This window comes from Galeopterus variegatus, unplaced genomic scaffold (assembly GCF_000696425.1).
Source record: "Galeopterus variegatus unplaced genomic scaffold, G_variegatus-3.0.2 Scaffold2488, whole genome shotgun sequence".
Lineage (NCBI taxonomy): Eukaryota > Metazoa > Chordata > Mammalia > Dermoptera > Cynocephalidae > Galeopterus > Galeopterus variegatus.
The window spans coordinates 26,702-50,313 of NW_007728599.1; the positions used below are offsets into that span (position 1 = coordinate 26,702).

General features: G+C 46.5%; 2 protein-coding genes across 4 annotated transcripts in view; both read right to left on the reverse strand.

The window, feature by feature from the left end:
• EIF2B3 (eukaryotic translation initiation factor 2B, subunit 3 gamma, 58kDa) overlaps positions 1-2,059 on the reverse strand; it is a gene marked incomplete at its 3' end in the record, with an annotated part of 7,710 nt that extends 5,651 nt beyond the window's left edge. Inside the window, exon 1 of the mRNA XM_008581922.1 lies at positions 1,826-2,059. Within this exon, the coding sequence (XP_008580144.1) occupies positions 1,826-2,059 (234 nt within the window). The remainder of the gene's footprint in view (positions 1-1,825) is intronic.
• A 12,828-nt stretch (positions 2,060-14,887) lies between these two features.
• On the reverse strand, positions 14,888-23,352 carry HECTD3 (HECT domain containing E3 ubiquitin protein ligase 3). 3 transcript variants are annotated; one of them, XM_008581916.1, is made up of 21 exons: positions 22,895-23,352; positions 22,552-22,712; positions 22,203-22,295; positions 21,988-22,123; positions 21,575-21,690; positions 21,376-21,489; positions 21,145-21,227; positions 20,552-20,717; positions 20,251-20,332; positions 19,429-19,611; positions 19,223-19,275; positions 19,001-19,065; positions 18,737-18,840; positions 18,350-18,469; positions 18,146-18,235; positions 16,951-17,157; positions 16,603-16,732; positions 16,424-16,498; positions 16,243-16,324; positions 16,057-16,128; positions 14,888-15,900 (listed from the first exon to the last, which is right to left on the reverse strand). In XM_008581916.1, exons 1-21 carry the CDS (start codon positions 23,261-23,263, stop codon positions 15,816-15,818), a joined length of 2,586 nt encoding a protein of 861 aa, XP_008580138.1. In that variant the 5' UTR covers positions 23,264-23,352; the 3' UTR covers positions 14,888-15,815. The 3 variants fall into 3 exon arrangements, with proteins under 3 accessions (XP_008580138.1, XP_008580139.1, XP_008580137.1); XM_008581917.1 differs by lacking the exon at positions 16,424-16,498 and having other exon boundaries at positions 16,649-16,732; positions 22,895-23,322; XM_008581915.1 differs by having other exon boundaries at positions 16,243-16,498; positions 22,895-23,322.
• Between the last annotated feature and the right edge of the window lie 260 nt (positions 23,353-23,612).

Below are 23,612 nucleotides of genomic sequence, written 5' to 3' on the forward strand. Positions count from 1 at the left end.
GGTTGCGATCCGTTGCCGGTCACGAAAAAAGACAAAAAGGAAAAAAAAAAAAAAAAGATATGATCATCTTGATTTCAGCAAGCATTGCCTCAGATTGGAATTTAATTTGGCACTATATAACTCCCATCATATCCAATGTTATAATGACCATGCTCTAACCAAGTGAGCTAAACAGACAGCCCTGATGTTACTATGAAAAAAGCACTGGACACAGGAGTTAAAAGACCTGAGTTTGAGTTCTGGTTCTGCCACTCACAGGTGGTGTGCCCAGGGGCCTATCATTTAAAACTCTCAGCATCCTCAGTTCCTAGAGGGTTAAGCTCATATACTCTAGAGCCAGACTGCCTAGATTTAAATCCTAGCCCTACATTTATTAGCTGTGTGAGCTAGGGCAAGCAAGCTACATAACTTTTCTATGGCCAGTTTTTTTCATTTTATAAGATGGGGATACTTATAGTTTCTAAGTCACAGAGTTGCTGTTAAGACTAAATGAGCTATTCTATGTAAAGCACACAAAATAATGTCCATCCATGACAAGCACTATATAAGTGTTTAATATTAGACAGAGACTAGATCATGGAAAGCCTGTGCCAACTGAACCATGCTGTTTCATAATTCTGGTCTATGCACTGCTATTCTTGCTTCCTAGGTTGCGTTTCTCCTGTACCTAGTAATCAACTATTAAACTTCTAAGACTCAGCTCAAGAATCACTTTGCCTACAAAGCCATTCCTAACCCTTTCCACACCCCTGGTAGAAGAGACTCCTTTCCCTTAGGTACTTGCACTCTACCATATACTAATTATCTCAGCCTCTACAGGCTTCACTGCACATATGTGTTTAAATGTCTATTTAAGAGTGACATTAATGTCTCTTAAATGTCTATTTAAGAGTCTGTTTATGAGTGAGTTCCTTGAAGGTGTGGTCTGCGTGTTCATCGTCACTGTATTCCCAGTCAGATGTTAGGTACTCAATCAGTATTCATGGAATGAGGATTTGTGAACCTCACAAGAGCCCCTGTAAGACTCAAGCTCAAACATGTGCAGAGGGGCATTAGAACCCGTCACTAGGATCTGAGGTTCCTGCTCTCAGTGAGGCTCTGGTTGAAGAAAAGCAACCTAGGAAGCAAGAATAGTTATCATGAACATAACTATGACACCAGGCAGATTGTCAATGTCTCAATGTCACTGCCACGACTCTGGGTGATGGGAATCAAGGCAACGAGTCTCTCACTAGACTCCCATGCATTAGAGGAGGTGTTCATGGCATCTGAGACATGTCTACATCATAACACTCACTGCCTTCTCCAGGTGTGAGTAGATAAAACACTGTACCATAATTGGTCTGTTACCCCACTGTGCGCTGCCTAAAGGCAGGGGCCTTATTGTATTCCTCCTTGATTTCATTGCCCTGCACCCAAACAACTAAAGGTAGGCTGAATAAATGAATGAAATGCTGAAATGGAAAGAGTTTAGGCACGATATTAAGTGCATTTGGTCCCGCCTCAGGTGCTCAGTCGCTGTGACATCCAGCAAAACCTCCCCTCCCCGAAACTCAGTTTCTCCACCTGTTGCACAAGGTGGTTAGCTCGGCTTCTCTCCAACCTCCCTTCCAGTTCGGACACTTGGCTCTATGGCCAGGTAGAGCATGGACTCGAGCTGGCGACTTCAGGGCTCAGCATCCCCACCTATCCCCTCGGGTCCACCTCGGCCCGGCTCGACAAGCCCGCCTCCCTCAGATGAAGGGGAACCTCCAACCCCCACCACGCTGCTCACCCAGGTCGGCCAGCTCGTGCAGGCCTGGCAGAGAAGAAGCCGCAACTTTACCTCAGCTCCCGGCGCCCCACAACCGCTCGCAGTGCTCCCCACGTCGCCTCGGTCTGACAGCTCAATGGCGCAGGCGCAGGATGGCCGAGCAGCTCGATGAGACGGGTTGGTCAGACCCGCGGAGAAGAGACGAGCGCCGAGCGATAGATGACAGAGGGGAAACCAGCCGCGAAGAGGAGCGAGGGCGGGGCCCTGGAGGAGTACTTCCGAATCTCCTGTCCCGTACTCGGGCATGGGACGTTGCCTTCTGTGCCTTTTCGTCCAATCAGCAATGCCTATTAAGTGGTCCTCCCAGTGCAGGGTGCCAGGAACCCAGAAGGAAATAGTCACATTCTCTTCCCTCAGAGACTTCCCATTCTAGGACCTGGTCCCGACTACCACTTTGAAAAGAGGTCACTGGGAGCCGCAATTTTGGGCTAGCTAGTCAAAAAAAATCTCCGAATGCCCTTGCAGGCCAGGGATTGACAGGGCTTCCTATGTGTGAGATGTCTAACATGGACACTTACCTCAACTTTAGCTTTCAAAACTGTGGGGGAGAGGTTAATGAAGGCCTCACTGAAAAGGCTTGGACAATGACTCGAACAATGACACTGAACAATGGCTTGAAGAGAGTGAGTCAAGCGGGTATCGGGTAAGAGCCTTCCAAGCGGACTAATCAAGTGCAAAGACCCTGAGGGAGTTTGCATGTTCAAAGAACAGCAAGGAGACCAGTGTGGCTGAAGGAGCCAGAGAGAGAGTAAATGGTAGCAGAAGAGGTCAGAGAGTCAATGAGAAGAGGGTGGAGAATTCAAATCCTATGGGGCTTGTAGGCTATTGTGAGGACCTTGAATTTTGCTGTGAGTGAGATAGGAAGCTATCAGAGATTGTTGAGCAGAGGGACACGATATGACAAGGTTTTAAAAGATCACTGGTTGGGCCGGCCCGTGGCTCACTCGGGAGAGTGCGGTGCTGATAACACCAAGGCCCCGGGTTCGGATCCCACATAGGGATGGCCGGTTCGCTCACTGGCTGAGCGTGGTGCTAACAACACCAAGTCAAGGGTTAAGATCCCCTTACCGGTCATCTTTAAAAAAAAAAAAAAAAAAGATCACTGGTTGCTGTGTTCATAATAGACTCCCTGAAAGCAGGGAGGGAGACCACTTAAAAGCCTGCCACTATGTGAAAGACCCCCAAACACCTGTGTCTAGACAACTCCCACAACTGTGAGATAATTATAAAATAATTGCTCTAAGAGATTTGATTTTTTGCAAATCTCTTTAATGTCTGGCTTAATAGAAAATAGCTGGCTTCTCCCATCTCTCTCTCTTATTTTTAGTTTATTTCTGTAGCTGTCTTCTCTATCAACTGTGATATATTGTTCTTGTTGAATTACATGGTGATAATATGACCTCACATAGATAGTTGGAAAAGAGAGAGAGATTTTAATCCTCTTTTCAGATAATTATAGGTATTCTTTGATACTACTCCAAAATTCAATAAGTGGTAGTTTGTTAAAGGTTAGGTGCAATGTAGAGTCTGAAATTTATCAATGAACATTTTGTACTGTTATGTTATAATATCTGTACTTTGAATGGACATTTTACCGATGCATGATTTTGCAACTTGATATATTAATCATTTGTAAAATATTGGTTCACTGGGTTATGCAGATCTTCCCAATATTGACTCATTATACAATATAAAAAATCACATCTGTTAAAATCACCACCAATCTTATCAGAAAAGTCCTTTAAAAAGGGTGGGGGGGGCTGGCTAGTTAGCTCAGTTGGTTAGACTGCAGCTTTATCACAGTGCGGATTCCTGGACCAGCCAGCCACCCAAAAAAAGAAAAAGAAAAGTCCTTAAATATTGGAAAGCCGGCAAGCTTATGCTGACAGATACAAGTTTTCTAAAATTTTAATTTTTTTTGAAAGTTTAAATATTATCATTGGCAACAAATACTGTTATTGGTGTTCTTGAAGTGACTGGCTCACTTCATTTATTTTGTTAAACTGTCAGCTATAGTTTGTCAGTTGTTCTTTCAAGTAAATATAGTGTTCCATGAAAAAAGCAATGGTCCAACTTGCAACTCAATTACACAAATGCTTTTCCTGGAGACCGCCATCATGACTCTTCTTTATTCTTTCTTTCTTTTATTGAAACGTAATTGATTATACATAATTGTGAGGTATGGAGTTGAATATTAATACCTGTGTACAATGTGTGTCCATCAAGTCAGGATAATTAGCACATTTGATGGGGAGGGGGAGCCAGATAGTCGGCCTTAACCCCACCTTGTCTTACCAGGTTCTTGATTCCGCCACAGGAAAGAATTCAAAGGCAGAGTCACAGTACAAAGTGAGAATAAATTTAATATAACAGATAAGAAATACAGGTTCCACAGAGAGAGTGTGGCATATCTCTAGAGACTGAGCAGTGCCCACACCAAATTTAACATAAAAGTGAGAAATACATACTTAAAGCTCAGTACAGAATTCAGGCTGGCTCCAGAGAGTGAGCAGCCTCTTGCGGAAAATAAGTCTGATACAAAGAAAAGTAGCCACACCTCAGCCAGTTACCTACTGGCTGCTTCCAGGAAAATGAGCAACAGCCCCGCCTTCTTCTGGGATTCGGCTTTTATAGTTCTGCTACCTAATGAATATTCAATTAAGGGAGTGGTTTCCAGTTATGTAACAAAGTCTTATACATGCTCAATGGGTCTCTTTCTGGAGCACGTTCATTGGTCAAATCCTATCACGTGCACCAGGCATATTCTCTAGTATCTCTAGTGAAACAGCATTCAGCTGCCCAGGTTATACGACCTGTCTTTCCTGAGCAAGCCCAGGCTCTGGATTTGCATAACCCAGCCCCTTGTGGTCTCATTTTCCCCGTTGGTGCTGAAAATAGGTCTAACTAGCAACACCAGCTTTCCTCTAGGGGAGAGCTTAGAGGAAGGGCCTGAGACCTCAGGGAGTGGCTTGAAACCCAGAGGTGTGTCCTGAAACCTGAGCCCAGGGAAACTGAGCACCTCCTACATCATATTTATCATTACATTTTTCTTTTTTTTTATGCAGGTGTGCATAAAAAAATTTTTGCATGCACAGATATGTACTTCTCATTTCATCACATAGAATATTAAAAAGTTCAAGGTTTCAGATCCCCGTACCAGCCAGCAACCAAAAAATAAAAATAAAAATAAAAAGACATGTACTCAAGGACCAAGATTTAATAAAATTAATATATTTTATTATTTCATCAAAGACTTCTTAAGTGAAACTGACTTTGCTTTATTATTTTTATTTTTATTGCAAATATGGCAGTGAAGAATACAATGACTATTAATTGGTACAGTTTGGTGACACTGCTTTGATTCATGCTAAATAAAGCACCAGTAGTTTTACCCTCCATTGCTTTTGCACATATCAATATGATGAAAAAGGTAAATAATGTTTTAGTATTATTATGAAAATAGCTTTGACCTGACAGATTTGCTGCAAGTGTCTTGGGGATTCTCAGGAGTTTACAAAGCACACGTTAAGAACTGCTGCCTTATTGATTCCTCCTGGCTCCCACTGCTTCTAGTATTTACATTACGGCACTTGCCATAAAGGATTATCATCCCCTTTTTCATGTCTTCTATCACACTAGGAGCCCTTTGATAATAAGAGCTATATCTTATTTGCTCCTCTCTTCCAAAGATCTAGCACAAGACCTGGGATGTTCTAAGTGAATAATACTTAATGCATTGAAATTTTCTCATAAATTTTCCATGTCTTCTATCACACTAGGAGCCCTTTGATAATAAGAGCTATATCTTATTTGCTCCTCTCTCCCAAAGATCTAGCACAAGACCTGGGATGTTCTAAGTGAATAATACTTAATGCATTGAAATTTTCTCATAAATTTTCCCTTGACCTCATGTTTGGTGGTGGGAAAACTGGGCTGAGAGCCCAGGTCACTGACAACATCTCTTCTCCTGAACTTTTCTTCTTACTAAGTCAATCCAGATTGTTATCCTTCATCCCTAATCTCATGCTTATTATTTATTAAGTACACAGGAAGTACTTAATAAATATTTGTTAGATACAGGCTGTTCCTTATAATGTTTGTTTCCTGTTCACAGTGATTGTTTCTCATTTCTTCCCCAAGAGATGTGTGTGTGTGTGTGTGTGTGTGTGTATCTGCCTGTGGTAGGGGAACAGGGCAAGCTCTCTAAAATGTGCAAGACAAATGAAATCTCTCAAAAGTTGGGCCTTGGCCCACAGATACTCTTCCCACGGTCTGCTAGAGATCTCTCTTTGGGAATTTGCTGGCCACATCACAATATTCATCTATTCCATTTGGCTGTGGACTTGCCAGTGGGACAGGGAATTATTGTTTTTAGAGTGCCGAGTGAAAGATAAAAATGAAAAAAAGAAACTCTACTTTGGCAACCAATTGCAGGTCCTAAAATATTTGTTTAATTTTTGTACACAAGCCCAGTAATTGCCTAGTAGATTCATGATAAGTTAGAGAAAACATGATGTTGTAGTGTTTAATATAAAGAGCTTGGAAAGAATCTTCATTCTTTAGGACTTCAATATTTCTTTTCAAGCACACAGAATTTTCTTCGTTGGTGGTTTTAAAGGTCAGGATCTGGACATTTATGTTTAAACTGAAGGGTCAATTTTAAAAATAAGTGATTTGTAATTGATTTGGTGATTTCCTCCCTTTATTGAAAACAACTTTTCAGATGGCTGATTTTCCTGTGTTTTTAAATTGGGAAGTATGGTTTTTGGGGCCACAGTTTACTTATTCATTCAACAACTATTTACTGAGTACCTATTATTTGCCAAGGACAGTTTTAGGCTCTTGGGATATATTAGTGAACAAAATAAAGATCCAGCCCTCATGCAGCTTACATTTGAGCAGGAGAGACAGCATAAATTATAAATAAGATTAAATAATAAACGAGTAAATTGACAGTACTCATATGTTAAAAGGTGATAAATTCTCGGGAATAAGTTGGGCAGGGAGGAGTGGCAATGAAAGGGAGAACACTGCATTGACAGCTATAAAGTCTTAGGGTTTTATAGAAGCTGTTGAGGTCTGGCTGGTTAGCTCAGTTGGTTAGAGCATGGTGCTAACACCACCAAGGTCTAGGGTTCAATCTCTGTACTGGCCAGCCGCCAAAACAAGTTTTTTTAAATAAAAAAATTTGAAAAATATATAGAGGCTATAGAAATTTGGGATTTGTACTTCATTTAAATATTTCTACAACCTTATATCTAGTAAATTTAGAAACAAATACAAAAGAAATAGCTGACATCAGTAAAAATATGGAGTAAGTTCCTCCAAAATTTCTTTCTTCCATATAAGCAATGAGAATACTACTACCAAAAATTGTCAAAATCAACTATTTTGAAGGCACATCATGAGCAGTGATCAATTGTGTCACTTCTTTCAAAATCTGTTGGAAATTGGTCACTGTACTAAGCTTATTCAGTTTACATACAGACAGCAAAGAGCATAGTTGTATTCCTTCTTTGTCTCCCAGTGATAAACCCACTTGACATTTTACAAAAATGGACAGTCAAAAGACAGAATTGGTCAAAAAATGAAAGTGCAACAAAGAAATGAAAAGTGACAACGCTGGAAGTGAAATTCAAATTGAAAGTAAAGTATAGTTATAGAAGAAATAGGTGGTCATGGGAATATTGACACTGATGTCACGAGAGACTATAGATATGCAGCTGGAGGAACTCAGTGAAGGCAACCTTATCTACATTCATGAGGAAACTGGTTGTGACAAAAAGGAAACAATGACAGCAAAAACCTTCACATTATAGGAATTCTCAGAGATACTTCATGAGATTGAAAACACAAAAAATGGGCCGGCCCGTGGCTCACTCGGGAGAGTGCGGTGCTGATGAAACCAAGGCCCCGGGTTCGGATCCCACATAGGGATGGCCGGTTAGCTTGCTGGCTGAGCGTGGTGCTGAGAACACCAAGTCAAAGGTTAAGATCCCCTTACCGGTCATCTTTAAAAAAAAAAAAAAGAAAACACAAAAAATAAAATGTTGGAAGCTGATCCAAACTCAGAAAGGAGTATGACAATTCATCCAGGCAGAGAACATGTCTGCTTCATATTATAAGTTATACAAGATAAAGAACTCAAGCGCTGTTCAAGCTATTCCTGATACGTTCTTTTCACAAAGGAAATTTAATTCTCAATTTTTCTAATGTTTAGATTACAGTGTACTAAAAAATTTTCCTTTTAATTTTTAAAAAATTTTCCTATAATTTATAATTGACAGTAAAATGATTGGAAACTAACTGCGGACCAATTTAAAATGAAAGTTTTAAATCTATATCATAATTTAGGTATTTTGGCTTTCTACTTCAGTAAAAAGAACTTTTATTAATTTTTTTTTTTTTGAAAGATGACCGGTAAGGGGATCTTAACCCTTGACTTGGTGTTGTCAGCACCATGCTCTCTGAAGTGAGCTAACCAGCCATCCCTATATAGGGATCCAAACCTGTGGCCTTGGTGTTATCAGCACCGCACTCTCCCGAGTGAGCCATGGGCCGGCCCTTTATTTCCTGTTTGAATTGCTCCTTCTTTCAAGGGTTCGAATCCCCGTACAGGCCAGCCGCCAATAACAATAACAATAACAATAATAATAATAATAATAATTAAAACAAAAAATAAATTACTCATTCTTTCAGTCAAATTCTATAACTAACCTCTCATTCTGTTTCTTCCTCCCTGCCTTTTAAGAACGCTTCCAGATGAGAGTTGTGTGCCTAAGGGTTTTCCAGGATCTTGGACTTAGATTGGCCCAACCCAAACCAATCTAGGCAGACCTACTGAGCCCGCATGAATGTCCTAAAACTCCACCTCCGGACCTCGCCATTCTTGAACCTGCAGAGCCCTGCAGGTAGCTTGCATTTGCGCAAATCCGTGCCCCATCTCTGACCACTTCCCCACATTCCATCCTTTCTGAGTGGGCAAGGTGGATCTGAGATGCGAATCTCACATAGCCACCTTGTGAATAAGCCATTTTTTGCAAAGACTGGTGCTTCGGTAGTTGGCTTCCGTTGCGCGTAGGCGATTGAACTCTATTTGGTCTGATAAGTTTTTAATGTTTTGACAAAAATGTTTGAAGGTCATAGAACAATAATAATTTTCCTCATAGATTATTAAGATCTCTTTGCTCAGTCTGGCACTGCTTTCCAAAACAAGGATTTCCTATGCATAAAAATTTAGTATATAGTAAGTATGTGGAAAGCTAACATTTCAAATCAATGGTAGGATAGGTAATTTATTTATTTATTTGTTTAAAAAAGATGACCAGTAAGGGGATCTTAACCCTTGACTTGTTGTTATCAGCACCACGCTCTCCCAAGTGAGCCAACCGGCCATCCCTATATAGGGATCTGAACCTGTGGCCTTGGTGTTATCAGCACCACACTCTTCCGAGTGAGCCACGGGCCGGCCTTGAAGGATAAGTAGTTTAAAACAGGAAGGTGAGGAAACGTGCAAGATTTGGGAAAAAACACAAAAGATTACAAGTTGTGCAGAACAAATTTCAGATGGATTAAAGAGTTTTATGTAAAGAATGAAATGATAAAATTACCAACAAAAAGATGAGGCAATCATTTACCTAATCTTGGTGGCAAAGGGTTTTAAGAATTCTATTAACAAAAGAAAAAAGCCAAAACACACAAAAAAAGAAAACAGAAAAACAAAACGAAAAAAACACAAAAGAGAGAAAAAAGAAAACAACAACAAAAGAATTCTATAACAAATAGGAAACAATTAGTTTTATGTGCCAGGCACCGTTTTAAAGGCTTTTCACAGATTAGTTTATTTATTCATCACAACAAACCTATGAGGGAGGCGCTGTGATTATCTTCATTTTATTTTATTATTTTTATTTTTCTAAAAGATGACCAGCAAGGGGATCTTAACCCTTGACTTGGTGTTGTCAGCACCACACTCTCCCAAGTGAGCCACGGGCTAGTCCAGATTATCTTAATTTAAAAAGGTGGAATCTTGGGCCGGCCCGCGGGTTCGGATCCTATATAGGGATGGCCGGTTCGCTCACTGGCTGAGCGTGGTGCTGACAACACCAAGCCAAGGGTTGAGATCCCCTTACCGGTCATCTTTTGAAAAAATAAAAAAAAAATAAAAAAAAAATAAAAAGGTGGAATCTTTCTCAAAAAACTAAAAATGGAATTACTATAAGATCCAGCAATCCCACTTCTGGGTATGTATCCAAAGGAATTGTATTGGTATGTCAAAGAGATATCTGTACTCCTATGTTCATTTCAGCATTTTTCACAATAGCCAAGCTATGGAAGCAACAAAAGTGTCTATTAATGGAGGAATGGAAAAAGAAAATGTGATATATATACATGATTGAATACTATACAGCCTTAAAAAAAGGAAATTCTGTCATTTGTGACAACATGGATGGAACTGGAGGGCATTAAGCTAAGTGAAATAAGACTGGCACAGCAAGACAAATACTGTATGATTTCACTTATATGTGGAATCTAATAAAAAAGTTGATCTCATGAAAACAGAGAATAGAAAGGTGGTTACCATAGGTTGGGTGGTGGGGGTGGGATGTGGAGAGACGGGGAAAGGGCAGATGTTGATCAGAGGGAACAATGTCTCAGACTGGAGGAATAAGTTTTAGTGATCTATTGTACTGCATGGTGACCACAGTTAATAATAGTATATTATTTATATTTTTAAATTGTTAAAATAGATTTTTAACGTTCACACCATAAAACATAAGTTGGTGAGGTGATGAATATGTTAAATAACCTGATTGACTTTTTCTACCATGTATGCATAGATCAAAACATCATATTGTAGGGCCAGCCTGTGGGTTACTTGGGAGTGTGTGGTGCTGATAACACCAAGGTCACGGGTTCGGATCCCTATATAGGGATGGCCAGTTAGCTCACTTGGGAGAGCATGGTGCTGACAACACCAAATCAAGGGTTAAGATCCCCTTACTGGTCATCTTTTAAAAAAACAAAAAACTGGGGCCGGCCAGGTGGCGCACTGCTACAGTGCGCTGCTTGGGAGCGCAGCGGCGCTCCCGCCGAGGGTTCGGATCCCACATACAGACCGGCCGCTCACTGGCTGAGCGAGGTGCGGGCGCAACACCGAGGGTTGCGATACCGTTGCCGGTCCTGGTCAGGTACGGGCGCGACACTGAGGGTTGCGATCCGTTGCCGGTCACGAAAAAAGACAAAAAAAAGGAAAAAATAAAATAAAATAAAAATAAAAAAACAAAAAACAAAACATCATATTGTACCCCCCCAAAATACGGAATTATTATTTGTCAAAAATAAATAAAGGGCCGGCCCGTGGCTCACTCGGTAGAGTGCGGTGCTAATAGCACCAAGGCCCCGGGTTCGGATCCCACATAGGGATGGCCGGTTTGCTCACTGGCTGAGCGTGGTGCTGACAACACCAAGTCAAGGGTTAAGATCCCCTTACCGGTCATCTTTAAAAAAAATAAATAAATAAAATAAATAAATAAATAAATAGCCTGGCTGGTTAGCTCAGTTGGTTAGAGCGCACCCTTGTAACAACATGGTCAAGGGTTTGGTTCCCAGTACCACCAGATGCCAATAAATAAATAAAAAGTTTTTTTTTAAAGGTGAACTCCAAGGCACAAGAAGATTAAGCAACTTGCCCATGTTCAACTGCTAGCATGTGGCAAAACCAGGATACGCATACAGGCAAGCTGACTCCAGAGAGTGTGCTTTTAACTGTTATAGTATATTGCCTCCCTTCCCACAGTATATATATCCACTATGGTTTCTTTTTTCTTTTTCTTTCTTTTTTTTTGTACCTGCCTGGTACAGGGATCCGAACCCTTGACTTGGGTGTTATAACACCATGCTGTAACCAACTGAGTTAACTGGCCAGCCTCACTATATTGTTTCTTCCCTAAAGAAAAAGAGTTTAAAAAAAGAAAAAAAGAATAAAAAAAGTTTTGAATTCACAAACATTTTTTACCTTAGGAAAGAACATACATGAAATTAAAGGGCAAAGGACAGATCGGGAAAACATATTTACACCTGACAGATAAAGGGGTTAGTATAAAGGATATAGCACCTTAGCTACCAAGTCAGCAGACTTTGGAGCTGGCAGACCATCATCCAAATCTTAGCTTCATCACTCACTACTTACCTTGAAAACGTTACTTAATTGCTCTTTGCTCTAGGTTTCTCATCTGGAAAAGGGCATAATAATAATACTTCATAGAGTTGTTGAGAAGATAGCCAAAGGACAAAATTAGAACAAATTTAAAGATCTCAGTTGACATTATTGTGATTGTAGAATCAGGCAACAGCTCGTTCCATAAAATAGAATAAGTGTTCTAATGAGCCAGGCAGAGAAGTTTGGTTTTATAGACAGAAAAGGCTGAATAAAGTAGATAAAAAGAACAAAAAGACTGGTTATTTCAAAGTTACTTACCAAAACCAAAACCAAAACAAAAACAGAACAAAGTTACTTTCCTTGTAAGGTGGGGACGGGGAGACAGAAAAATAAGAAAATTGGTTATTTAACAACAGCCTACTTGTTGTATGCTTGTTTTTTGTGTTTTTTGTTGTTTGTTTGTTTTTTGGCAGCTGGCCTGTACAGATATAGAACTCTTTGTGTAAGGATTAAAGCAGAGGGAACTTCATTATCATGCCTATGGAAGATTTTAACTGGCCTGTTTGGGAATTAGCTGTTCTCTCTCTCTCCTGATTTCTCAAAAGGTCAGAACACAACTTAGTTTAGGTTTGGAAATTAACAGGAGTGACTCTATTTTGATTTTTAGTCTGGTCTTTTGTGGCCTAGTGCAGGAACTTAGCCCAAAATCAATAGCCCCCTATAATTTGTATTTAACAAGATAATAAATGTACAGTACTTAGCACAGTGCTTTGCACTAAGAGGGTGAACAGCAATTACCAAGCTTTTATTATTTTAGTGCTATGCAAAAGTTGTTACAAATCCATAAGAAAAATGAAACCAATAGAAAAATAGGCAAAAATACACAAAGCATAGTTCATAAAGAAGAAAAACAATGGCTCAATATAGTAAATAAACAAAGCAATGCAAATCAAAATAAAAATCCTACCATTTTAGCTCACTTGGGAGAATGTGGTGCTGGTAACATCAAGGTCACGGGTTCAGATCCCGGTACCTGCCAGCTGCCAAAAAAATAAAAAAAGATTTTTAAGTGCTAATTCTCAAGGGGAGAGTTTAGGAAATAGGTACTAGATGAAGTGAAAATGGATTCAGGGCAACGCGGGAGTTTGATAAAGTGATTTTAGGAAGTTATTCTAAGGAAATAATAAAATAGGTAACACAAGGGTATATGCGTGGGGATGTTTATTGCAACATTCGAAAATTTTTAAACAATTTTAATGTCCATCTTTTTTTTTCTTTTTTCACATTATATTGTATTGGATGTAGAGGGTTTATAAAATAGAAATTATTAAAGTTCCCTACAATGCGATCCAATACAATGCGCCAATAAAAATAATAGTTTAAATTAGTGTTTCCCCCTTGTTGCAGTCACCATCATTTCCTTCTTGGATTACTCCCTTCCTCCAGTCTCCTTCCCAACCCATTTTCTACACAGCTGCCAAAGGCAAATCTAATCAGTCACACCCTTGCTTAACGTCCTCAGGGCTGCTCAGGCTGCTCTTTGCAAAATCCTAAAACTGGTCTGTGAGGCTGGAATCTCATTTCTTTACACTCCAGTAACAGGGAACTCAACATGCCTCTCAGTTGGCCTTTGCGCCCAGTTATTCTCCTTAAGAATTTAGCATTTCATGTATCCCCCATTGGTTAGAATTACCCTCTCTGTCCTCTGACAATACTGGTATCTTCACTTCTCCTTCGTAGCTCTTACACAAATGTTATTAAATGTTGCTTATGCGATTATTTGTTTAATATATATCACTTCCATTAGAGTTTAAATCCCATGAGGGCAAAAATGATCACTGCTTTAGGCACGATTTTATCCATTGCACCTAGTATGGTGCTTGACATAGGTGCTCGATGCATATTTGCTAAATGAATAAATGAATGATTAAGTGAAAGGGAGGCTACAAAATATATCGTGTGAGTGAAAGGGGGACCAAAGACTCTTGAGAGCATGCGGGAACTTGCAGCGAAGAGCAGAGCCGGGTGGAAGTGCCGGCCTCTGGGGTTCCCGCCCCTTCAGCTCTCTGGGCAGGAAGGAGCTCCAGGGGACGTTTCCTGCGGACCACCCAGGGCGCACGGACGCGGAGGGGTAGGACGTGGGCTGCCGGGAGGCTGAGCTGGGGTGTTAGGCTCAGTGTTTGGGGGAGACAGGCCTCGAGGTGAGCACAGCGCGCGGGCAGGGGCGAAACGCCACCGCCGGGAAAAAAAGAGTTTCCCAGCCAGGGCAGCGTCAGGGCGCGCCCTAGAGGACAACGCGGGGAAGAGTTGCGAGGGCGGGACCCCGCGCGTGCGACTTCGCTGGGCAACCGGCCACCGCACTGTCTCACATTGTACCTTGATTCTGAGACAACTGGGACCGTGCTTGAGGGTGTGACTGCCCAATGAGGGGGCTGATCCCCGCACACGGTCTCCCAAGGGGTACGTGTTCTTAAGGACTGCATCTTAGGGGGCGGCAATTGGAGGCAGGCTGGGGCATGGTAGTGATGCTGCTTCCTCTTCAGTCAAAATCCTGACCTGGATAGTTTGTCAGCCATCCTAAGGCTTTGTTTTCTATGATGTGAAACTCTTTTGCCCACTTGGTTTCAGAAGTGGACTCCCATCCTCCAAATCACCACATCCATCCCAGAAGACGCCAGGAGGGCCTTTTTTCTGTTTTTTTTTTTCCCCTTTCTAGGCAGTGGAGGCCTTGTTTCCCTGCTCGGCTCCAGATTTAATGTTTGTCACTGAGAAGCCCCACCACTCCCACTTGACACACATCTCCTTGGCCCTGACCAGGGCACTAAAGTCCTGGAAGAGACTTCCCTAGCTCTTTCAGGACAGAGCAGTTTCTCTCCATGCCCAGCACACAGCCCAATAAACACATTCTGAAGGAATGAATTCACCCATTTATTCGACTTTCCCATGTGCAAGACCTTCTTTTGATGGAGTGACAGGGCCTCCATGATGGAGGGGCAGGGACATGCAGAGCCCTAGGATCAGGTTTAAAGTCTAGGCTTTATTTTAGAGTTGGGTAAAGGGGAGCTATTGAAGATTTCAGGGAGGACATAACTGGCCTTAACCTGTGCAAAATCTTGAGGGTGAAACAGCAGGCTGGAGGTGATACAGAAGTGATGAGTATGGGGTGGTGGTGGTATTAAAGATTTAATGTTGAATAGATGGGGGCTCTGAGCCAGGGAAGGCGGTGGCACTTTGTCAGCTGAGACTGAGCTGGAGAAAGGCCAGAGCTCACACCTTGGGTATAGAGGGAGAGGAAGAAAAGACCAGTATGTGAGGGAGGGGGTGCTCAGCTGTTGCTTCATTCTTTGGGCAAGTGACCAAGGAGGATGACCATTACTCCCTATCCATCCCTGGTTCCTTGACTGGGAAAGAGCCTCCACCATCCTCTGTAGTTTTGTTTTGAGTCATAGCTAACTACAGAGAAAGAAGAAGAAAAAAGGTATAGCCAAAAATGGAAGCAAAGTCCGTGGGGTGGGGAGCTAGATGGCCCCCTTCAAGTAGCTCAGGCCTGGCAGCTTGTGCTGGGCTTGTGGAAGATTCCCTCTCAAAGGCTAAATACCTGGGGAAACAAGCCCCAGCACGAGTAGGGCTTGTGGGTCTGCGGGGCTGGGCCCCCCAGTGTCAACACACCACTTCCACTGCAACAGCACATAGAAGCAGGGGGCACTGGGTTTTTCTGAACATGACACCTCACAACAGGAGCACAGACCCGAAATGGCACAGGGATGGTGTCTTCGCCCTGGGCTAGGCTGAGTGGCATAGGCGCAGTCCTGCCCAGCTGCAGCTGCTCCCAGCACTGCCTCATTCCTCCCAAGGGCTCATGTCAGTGTCGATGGCCACACAGTTGTAGGCGGCGTATCGGAGCTTCTCCTCGCACACCTTGGCGCTGTGGGGGACAGGGACTTGTTCAGGTCCCTCCATCATTACCAGCGGTGATAGGTTTGTGCACCTCAGTGCCGAAGTCCTCCCCCACTGAGATAGCACCTGCCCCCCTCCCTCCGCACCACCCCCCAACCAGGCTCGAGCCTACGAAAAAACCCACCTGGCATAGTGTGGTAGGAAGAGAGTGCTGGAGCAGGTGGAAGACTCAGGCAGCGCGTCTGTGGTCTCATAGCTGGGGGTGTTGAGCCACAGATCAGGAAGACTTGTGGGGGTACGTGTGAGTGTGGGGGGAGGGAGGACAGAAGGCTGGCCACGGCACCTTCAGACCCCCACCCCCCGCACTCACCCCAGCTTGTCGGGGTAGATGTAGATCCGTGCTGGTAGGCGGCTGCGGCCAGTGACAAAACGCAGGAAGCGGCTCCGGTCCTCTGGATGGAGAAGGAAATCAGTGGTGGGCAAGGTTTTACAACTTCTACCCTGCTCTGTATCCCATGAGCGGAGTTCAAACCCAGCCATCCTCCACTGACCGTTGGTGAAGTTGTTCAGTGCCTCCCAGAAATACTGCACCCGTGTGTCAGATGGCTCGAAGTCCTCAAACCGGGCTGGTGGGGTCAAGGCCAGTTCATTCTTAGGTCTCACCCTGCCCACTCCTTAAGCCCCACCCCCGCACTGTGCTGCCAGCCCTGCCCCACCATCTGGAACTCACTGAGCTTGCGTAGAGCATCCACGGTGACCTCCGGGTCCCCACACACCTTTTTCTCCAACTCTTGCCAGGTCAATAAGTCCAGCACAGCCTGTGGCACCACCTTCAGCAGACCTGCCTGCATGGCAGCCACCTGCAAAGGACGAAAAAGGCCTGGCTGGAGAAGAGGCAACAATTCTCAGCTCACCTTGGGGGCATCTCTGTACCCCACTAATCAGCAGGAATGTGGGGCAGAGGAATGGTGGGGACCAGAGTTCTTAGGACTGGATAATGGTGACCTGACTCTGGCTACTAGCAGCTGGGGCTTTAGAGGGTCCAAAGGTCTCTGTTCTACTGGCCTCTGGGTAGTACCTGCTCCTTGCTCTCCTCTAGCCGTGCTTTCTGCACCAGTTGGATGAAACGAGAACGGTCCTCATATCCTACTATGATGCCTGTGCCCCCTGGGATCAGCTCTACCACCTGTTGGTCACTCAGTACAGTGGTGAATGTTAGCTCCTTCCCAAACTTGAACTCAAATGTCTCCTTGTCCATTCCTTCCATCACTTCCAGGAGCTTCACCTGGGGGTTGGAGAGAGGCAGGGAGGTCGACTTTTCATTGTGGACAGTCCTTGTCTTTCCTCAAGATGCTCACAGGAAGCAGCAGAGACAGCCAGGCAAGGCAGTCCCCACTCAGGCAATGAGGAGTGAAGAGGTCAGTACAAGGATTGTGAAAGCACCAAGACAACACCTAACCAGCCCTGGAGGCCAGGGAAGATGTCCTGCAAGAAATGGCATCTAAGCTGAGACCCAAATGATGGCTAAGCCTTAGGGAAGTCAGGAGAAAGAACATCATGGAGAAAACAAAAGGCCTGAGGAATCTATCTGGCTGGAGCCTGAATGTGAACAAAGTGGCTAGAGATACAAGGCTCATATAAGGCCTTTACAGATTCTGCATTTTATCTTAAGCCCAGGGCAGAGTCTTCAAAGGAGTTAAACAAGGAGAGTGAAATGAATTACTCTGGCTGCCTGGAGATCAGATGGGAAAGAATAGAGACAGGGATGCCAACTTTTGCAGTAAGTTGTGGTTAGGTCAGAAAAGGTGGCCTGAACGAGGCGGATAACAGTAAGGTAAGAAAAGCGGACAGACGGAGACTTGACAGAGGTGGAGGGTAAGAGAGGAGAGGTGGAGGGTAAGAGAGGAGGAGGAATGAAGGATGACCCTGAAGGCTTTGTCACAGGGATGGATGGGTGGTGGTGCCATTCTGACACAGGGAGCCCTATGGGGCAGCAGGCTGGGGAGAAGATGAAGCATGTACTGAGCTTGAGGTGCCATCTTGGGGCAGATATCCAGGATGCAGATGCATAAGTGGTGCCAGGCTTAGGAGAGAGACTGGGGCTGGGGGTCGGAATTTTAGGGGTCACCAGAATAGAGACAGTAGTTGAAGCCCTGGGAGTAGATGGGATTGGAGAGAGAGCATGTGCGTGGTAAAGGAAGTACAGGACAGCCTTGGGGAGCACCAACCTTTGAGGGCTGGGCAGAAGCAACACTGGCACTGGCCCTACTCACCAGCACAGAGTCCACAGCTGGGAAGTCCTTGCTCCAGCTCACCTCCTCTCCAGAGAGCTGCTTCCACACAAAACCAGGCAGAGCCAGGACCTGTGTGACAAAACACTCACTATTGTCTTCTCACTCTGGGCTGCCAAGGTTTGGCTGGCCCATCCTTCCAGGGACCAGGGCTGATCTGAAGCAGGTATGGATTAAGCTACTCACCAGGAACTCCTTACCCCGGAGGGCAGCTCCCATCAGCTGTCCAATCCACTCATACTTGGCAAAGTCTCGGCAGGAGGGGTTGGGCACATACATGTCCCGGGCCTCACCAGTGCCATTGCCCTGCCCCAGAGACAGAGCTGTCAGCAGCACGGCATGGGATGAACTTTCCTGCCCCAAGCTCCCCAAAGACTTTCCTGAACATCTTCCACCTGGGGACTCTGAATGATCCCTCCAAATGTACAACGGCTCTTCCTCTCCCTGTCTGCCCTGAGGCTGCCCCGAGCAACTCAGTCCTTCCTCTTCCCCCTCTCTAGCTCATCTGGCACCAGGGAGGTTTGAAGAGACAGCATAGCAGAAACAACTTGGGAGGGGTAAGTGGAAAGTTACCTGGTTGGCTGTGCGCACAAAGAAGGGCAGAGGCACAGGGGTGTCAGCAGAGCTAGGGCACAGCTCTTCTGACATATCTGCCAGGCTATCCCGGAAACCACCCCCTGAAATGACAGATGCTCTCAGCTGGGCACTCAAGAGCTCAGCCCCCATAACGGAGTAATAAGCAGGTCCCCAATCTTCATTAGTTGGTGACCTCAGCAGCCTTTACCACTGTAATAGGGCAATAAGCAGGACCCTTGTCATTCTCCCTCAGGGCCTCACCTTGGTCAATGATTCCTTCTGCAATGAATTTACACTCCCACCACTGGTCATAGCGCATGGGCCACCTGTAAGTAGGAGTGGATCTCTATCAACACGCTAGGCCAGGGCTCAGACAATTCAGCAGTCCAGAGACCAGCAAGGAGAAGGGCTACACAGCAGTAATGGTGAAGAGTGCCAGGAGCAACATGTGCCCTGAGCAAGTCCCTCACTCTCATGCCATACCTGTAGTCCAGGGGTTTTTCATACTTGTCAGAAGGCTTGAGACCTTCATAAACCTGGGGGCAGAGAGGAAGGGAGGGGAGCTATAGGGAAGTCTGTGTCAAGACTTGGCCCCACTCTTGCCCAAAGACCTTGCTTGGGTCACTCTTAGCCCAGCCCCCTAAGGCCCTTTACTGACCCTCCCTCAGTCCGACCCCAGTAGTCCAGACCTGGGTGAAGACCGCATTCTTGCAGGCAGGGTCCCGAGAGGGACAGGCACGGTGTTCCATGGCAAGGCGCCGGTTGATGTACAAGCGTGGCATGAAGCTGGGCTTGCTGCTCTCTGAGTCACGCAGGCACTGAGCCACCAGGCCAGGGCGCTGGCGTGAAAGCAGCAGGAACTGCTTCACTTGCTGTTGAGGAGAGGTGGCCAGAGCAGGACCAGGGGACAGTCAGCCTCTGTTCAGCCCCCTGGAACCTTTCTCTATGCCTGGACCAATTTTACTATACCAGTCCAAGCCTAGTCCATCCCCTATCCTTGCTTCTAGGCCCTTTCTTAGTCCAGCCACCAAGGGGAGCTTTCTAAAACAACAAATCTAACATTGTCATTACCTTACAACCTTTCCAATGGCTCCACGTACCTGGGACAAAGCCCCTATTCCACAGCCTGGCCCACAGGGCTCTCTACTACCAGGGCCTGCTTCCTGCCCACCCTCTCCCAGCCTCATTCCAGTGTCACACTTACTCCTACCTGCTTGTTTTTCTCAAATCATCTTCAGCTGCTGATAACTGCAAGTATGCAGGTTTCACGAAAACTGCCCCACTCATGCTGTCACCTCTCCTCCCTAGCCCTTGTGCATTCCACACATTCATCTGAGGAAAAGCCCCCCAACACTAAATTTTGAACATTTCTGTCTGACTTTCTTCCTGTATTCCTAGAGCCCAGCAAAAATCCAGCAAAAGAGTAGGTTTTAGGAAGTCTCTGCTGAAGAACAACTGCATCAGCAGGAAGGGGGAGCACATTGCCCCAGCACTGGGTGGGTTAGGCTCACCTTAATCTCACTGAAGGTGCCCAGTGTGTGGTCCCAGGCAGGTACCAGGTGGTGCAGGACACTGTCTAGGATCTTGATGAATCTGGGGTACATGGACAAAGAACTGCAGCTAAAGAGTTTGGCATAGATGTAAGACCCCCAACTCTCCAGCACACAGGGACAGGAGAAGGCAGGGCCCAGGAGCTGCTCTGACTCTTGAAGCAGAACAGCTTATGCTCTAAGACCTTGGAGACCTCCTCCACTCAGACAAGTCTCAGGGTAGGGGAAAGGAAAGGGCCTGCAGGCCCAGGACCACAGCCACCTCTGCAGGAGGACAGCTCTGCGGTACAGTACTTCTGGGTCAGTGCCTTCCAGGCGTGGATACCGCACCAGACTGGTTGGCTGGAACAGGTCTGCATTCAACCCTAGTTCCCGTTGTCTAGATGACTTGATCTTGACCCCTCGAAGACGAACATCAATCCCGTCATCTGGGGGAAGGTCAGAGTGAGGTCACTTACTGCACCTGCTGCCGTCTTGGCTCCCAGACTTGGGAATGGCTCCTTAATGCTCAGCTTTTTGTCACACTTAGCCCCTAGAAACGTGGGACCTTTGGGATCCCTTTTATCACCTGATTTTGATTTATATTTTCTTTGCTAGTTCCTCTGTCCACCACTATGTTGGGATGCCTGAGGGTCACAACTCAGTTCCTCTTCCAGGTGAGCCCAACCACCTCTAAGGCTTTAAGGCGGACTTATGCCCAGCACTTCCCACCTGGCTCAGGCTCCAAAGCTTTAAATCCTGGAGTTAGTTCAGTCATTACTATCACCCCAACTCCAAGCCCATCTGCTTCTCTCCACTCTCACTGTCAGCTTGCCCCAATCTACACACTGGGGCTTCCTATAACATTAAGCCCACCTCGACACTCGACGATGCGGATCTCGATGATTGGGAGGTGGACGGTCATGTCCTCCAGGACACAGACATCACCAATCAGGGTCCTGAAAAGATCGGTGTAAGGCACTTCAGATAACCCCTGCCTTAGGCCTTCAGGAATTACTGGGGTCCCACCCAAATTAGGCTTCCAAGCTGGGAAAGTCCCATTGCTAGGGTCATGCCCCACCTCCCACCCCAGGCTAGCTTGCTCACTCGTCAATGCTCACGTCACTCAGCTTCTTCAGGTTGTCTCCTTCGCCCCCATAGACCACCACCCGCTTAGGCATAAAATTGTCATCAGTGGTATCCACAGTGAGTAGCAGCTTCCTGAGGGGTCAGAGCATGCACATGGGTCTCTGTGCACTCATGGGCACATGGCTAACCCACCTTGTCCTGCCTAGAGCCTACTCACTTGACAATGGTGCCCTTCTTCATAGTAAGCCGTACCCAGTGCTGGCACTGGGACCCATCACTCTCCCAGTAGGTATCTGCATTGCTATCTGTCAGGCAGGAGACATTGAAGTCCTCCTGGGGAAGGGCAGAGAGGTAGAGTCAGTAGTTACCTTCACAACCTGCACTGGGCATGTGCTTTGGGCCAGGGACCAGAAGAGAGAAAGCATAGTGGAGTTGCGCTAAAAGGCCAACTGGTATGGAGTGTGGTAGGGGTGTCTAGGGGTTTCTATAGGACTTTCAGGATGGGGAGCTGGACTGAGTGTGGCCTGTGGGGATTCTGGTTTTGCCCCGGCTTGTAGGTGGGGGTTATGGATCTATCCTTGAGGGGCGTGACTACATCTTGTTTGGGGTGGGAAGAGTCCCAGCACCCACCGTGTAGGAGGAAACGTCTATGCTCTCCACGTACTGCTTCACGCTACCCAGGTTCTCATCCTCCTTGCCCAGGTGGTCATACAAGAAGTGGATCAGGTCCTCGTCGCATTCGTAGGTCCATGTCGGGGGCACATAGCTAAGCAACCCCAAGCCCCTAATTAGGTCGGGCCCAGACCGTTTGCTCCTTCCTCCCAATCCCATTCCAGCTCACTCACAGTAGCCTTTGCACAGCTTCTGTGTATGCCTCTGCCGGCTGAGGCCTCGATCCCAGGCGATGCGAGTAAGTCAGGTCCACCACCTGTTCCCATCTGTGGGCACAGAGTAGGGGGTGAGATAGGGAGACATCAGCAAGAAGGACACCAACCCCCAGGCCCTGCAGCCACCTCCAGAGCTCTATCTCCACCGCTCCAGAAGCCCCACCCAACCGCCTTGAGGTCCCGCCCCTTCCTGCTCTTAACTCTGCCTCCACTCCAATATCCCAGCCCCCCAGGCTGTGCCAGACGTGTTTCCACACCCTCCAAGCCCTGCCATCTGGAGCAAGCTCCGCCCCTTCAAGTGCAGGACCTGAGCACCGGCCGGTAGTCCACACCGAAGAGCTGCTGCTGCCGCTGGAGGTGGTCGGGAGTGTCAATGGGTACGAGGCGGGCCCCGCCCTCTGCCGGGCGGCATACCAGCAGCCAGCCTTCGTTCAGACCGCAGTCGCCCAGGTGCTCTGCCAGCTGCTCCTGCCCGGACGCGCCAGATAGGGACAGCCTTCAGGGAATTGCCCAGCGGCCGGTCCTGCCCAGCCCGGAGCAAAGGGCACCGAACGCAATGCCAGCTCAATATGGGGGAGGAAAGGGGAACAGTCAGGGGCTTCCCTAGCCCCGGGGGTCTTCTGCGGAGCCCCAAGCAGGCCAGAGCGCACCTTGGTTAGCTTCACCCAGAGCCCGTGGCCGTTGCACAGCTCCTCGCCCGTGGTGCGCACGCAGGCTCCGCGCCGGAGCTCGATGCTGTCGCGGGCGGCGCGGAGGGGCCCGGAGCCCGTACCGGAGGCCGGGCCCGCGGCGCCCACACGCAGCCCCAGGCCCTCCGCCTCCCACACCGGCAGCAACACGCGCGACGGTCCCGACGGGTCCTTGTAAAGCTTGTAGAGCACCTCTCGAGGCACGAAAGCCAACGCCGCAGGCAGCGGCTGCCCGGCGCGGAGGTTACGCGCTGCTTCAGCCAAGAAGCGCACGCGGCCCAGCAGCTGCCGCGGAGACTCCAGCGCCGCGCCCGGGCCAGGGCCCGCCATGGTGAAGTGGCTGAGGGGAGCCCGGGGGCGATCCAGCCCCGGGAGCAGCAGTCGCGACCGCACACAGAGCTTCCCACTACGTCCTGCCCCGCCTTCGGCCAGCCTTCGCCGTATGTTCTGGACTAAGCGCACCCTCCACTCCCGCCGTATTGCCCTGTGTACCCGGATACTCAACATGTTACCTATCTCTGAGCCCCCCATCCAGCTAACCAGACCCAGGCAGGGCCAGTGGTTTCTACCTGATCAACCTCCGTCTCTTTACTCCAATTGCTACTACCATCTTATCTCTACTGCTACTACCCTCGTTCAAGACACCATCCTGTCTAGCCTAGATCACTGCAACAGCTAT